Source organism: Egretta garzetta, unplaced genomic scaffold (assembly GCF_000687185.1).
Source record: "Egretta garzetta isolate BGI_Z169 unplaced genomic scaffold, ASM68718v1 scaffold250, whole genome shotgun sequence".
Lineage (NCBI taxonomy): Eukaryota > Metazoa > Chordata > Aves > Pelecaniformes > Ardeidae > Egretta > Egretta garzetta.
The window spans coordinates 542,762-544,428 of NW_009258294.1; the positions used below are offsets into that span (position 1 = coordinate 542,762).

The 1,667-nt window shown below is 39.1% G+C and overlaps 1 protein-coding gene across 5 annotated transcripts in view; it reads left to right on the forward strand.

Annotated features, from left to right (window-relative positions):
• The window catches only part of KDM4C (lysine demethylase 4C), a 290,608-nt gene that overhangs the window by 18,969 nt on the left and 269,972 nt on the right, over positions 1-1,667 (forward strand). For all 5 annotated transcript variants that reach the window (XM_035893611.1, XM_009638241.2, XM_035893595.1 and 2 more), the window contains exon 2: positions 797-961. In XM_035893611.1, the coding sequence (XP_035749504.1) occupies positions 818-961 (144 nt within the window). In that variant the 5' untranslated portion in view covers positions 797-817. The remainder of the gene's footprint in view (positions 1-796; positions 962-1,667) is intronic.

Sequence of the window (1,667 nt, forward strand, 5' to 3'; positions counted from 1 at the left end):
AAGCTCCTGGGCAAAGACCCTCTTCCCCTTTTGAGAAAGCTGGCTCCCATTTGACGCCAGCAAGCCCGGTGCCGTGTAGACCATCCCGTGGTCAAAGAACCCAAAGTTGTGGTGGCGACACCAGTCGCGGAGCCACGTGTTAATAGATTGAGTCCGCCTGTATTGCCCAGTGTCTCTGCCCGCCACTGGAAGGAGCGAGGAAAAAATGACCTGTGCTTCATATTCCTTCACTAACCGCCCCAAGGCTTTGAATTCTTTTTTGATCACTCTCGGGCTACTTGCTAGTCCTGTTGCTGAAGTGCTGATGTGAGAATTAGGAAATCCAGGTGCTCTTTCTCTGTGTTTGCAGTGCGAGTGGGAAGTGAGTAATCAATTTTCTCCATATTTGAAAAGGGAATAGTGACATTTTATCAGATGTGTAGCTTTGTTACTCTAAATTATGTCTGTGTAATGTAAATCTGTAGACAAAGAAATACAGCAACCTGCAGATGGATCAACTCAGGAAGCTGCTGGTATGATGTTAAAGGTTAGCTTGAGAAAATGTGTGATAAAAGCAGAGGTATGGACTGGACTGTATAAATGTCAGTCATGATAGTGTTTGTGCTGGGTAAGGGCTTGAGTAGTCTTAAAGGAGTAAGGAGAAAAAGTGAAAAATTGTTTTGTGCCTTTTATACTAGCATGGGCAGAGGATTGTGGAAGCTTTTTTCTTGTTCGAAACATGTATGTTGAATCTCAGAAGTTGTTTCACAGATTATTCTCTTCAGTGTATGTTATTTTTTCTTTTCTTTTTTTAAAGCTGGATTGAAAGTGAACTACAATGGCTGCTGTCATCTCAGATAGTCCTCCAAACCCAAGCTGCAAAATCATGACGTTTAGGCCTTCGATGGATGAATTCAGGGAGTTCAACAAATACTTAGCGTACATGGAATCACAAGGTGCTCATAGGGCTGGAGTTGCAAAGGTAAACATCTATTACAGAGAAGGAAAATTGTTCCTAATACCTGTTTTTCCAGTTGATTGCAAAACTGACCTTTTTAGTATTTAATATTTTTTCCAAATAATTTTCAGTTAAGAGATACTGATCTGTTACTGTTGCAAGAAGAAACTTTTGGTATCTCTGATGTTTCATGCAAACTAATGACAATGATGTATACTGTTTTCTCTCTAATGGTCAATTGTTTCCATGTTTACAATAGGAAAAGAGGATCTATTCTTAAGATTTAAACTAGTTCTTGGCAAATCAGAACAAAACAGGGAGCTTATAGTATAAATGGGGAAGTCCGACATAACAGATATTGAACTTGGTCTTTTAGGATTGTGTATAAATTTACTGGAGCAAATAATCCCACTACAGTCAATGGGTGTATGTGTGAAGATAGTGAGGCACTGTTTGGATGAGAATAGTTTTCTTTTTAATGGTGATGGTGTTATCTTTTTGTTAATGAGAATTGGAGGTACACTAACTACAATTGCATTGCTCTTTGAACAACAGTATATCCAAGATCTTGGAGATGGTGTTCCTCTGCTATTGGAGAGCGATTGTCAGAGATTAAGTCTGGTGTAATTTAGTTACTTCATATAAATATTTATGCCATGTCTGTTTTGACACTTCTCAAACCAGCAGGACACAGTACAGGTCTAGAAATCCTAGCTTAGTTACTGTAAGT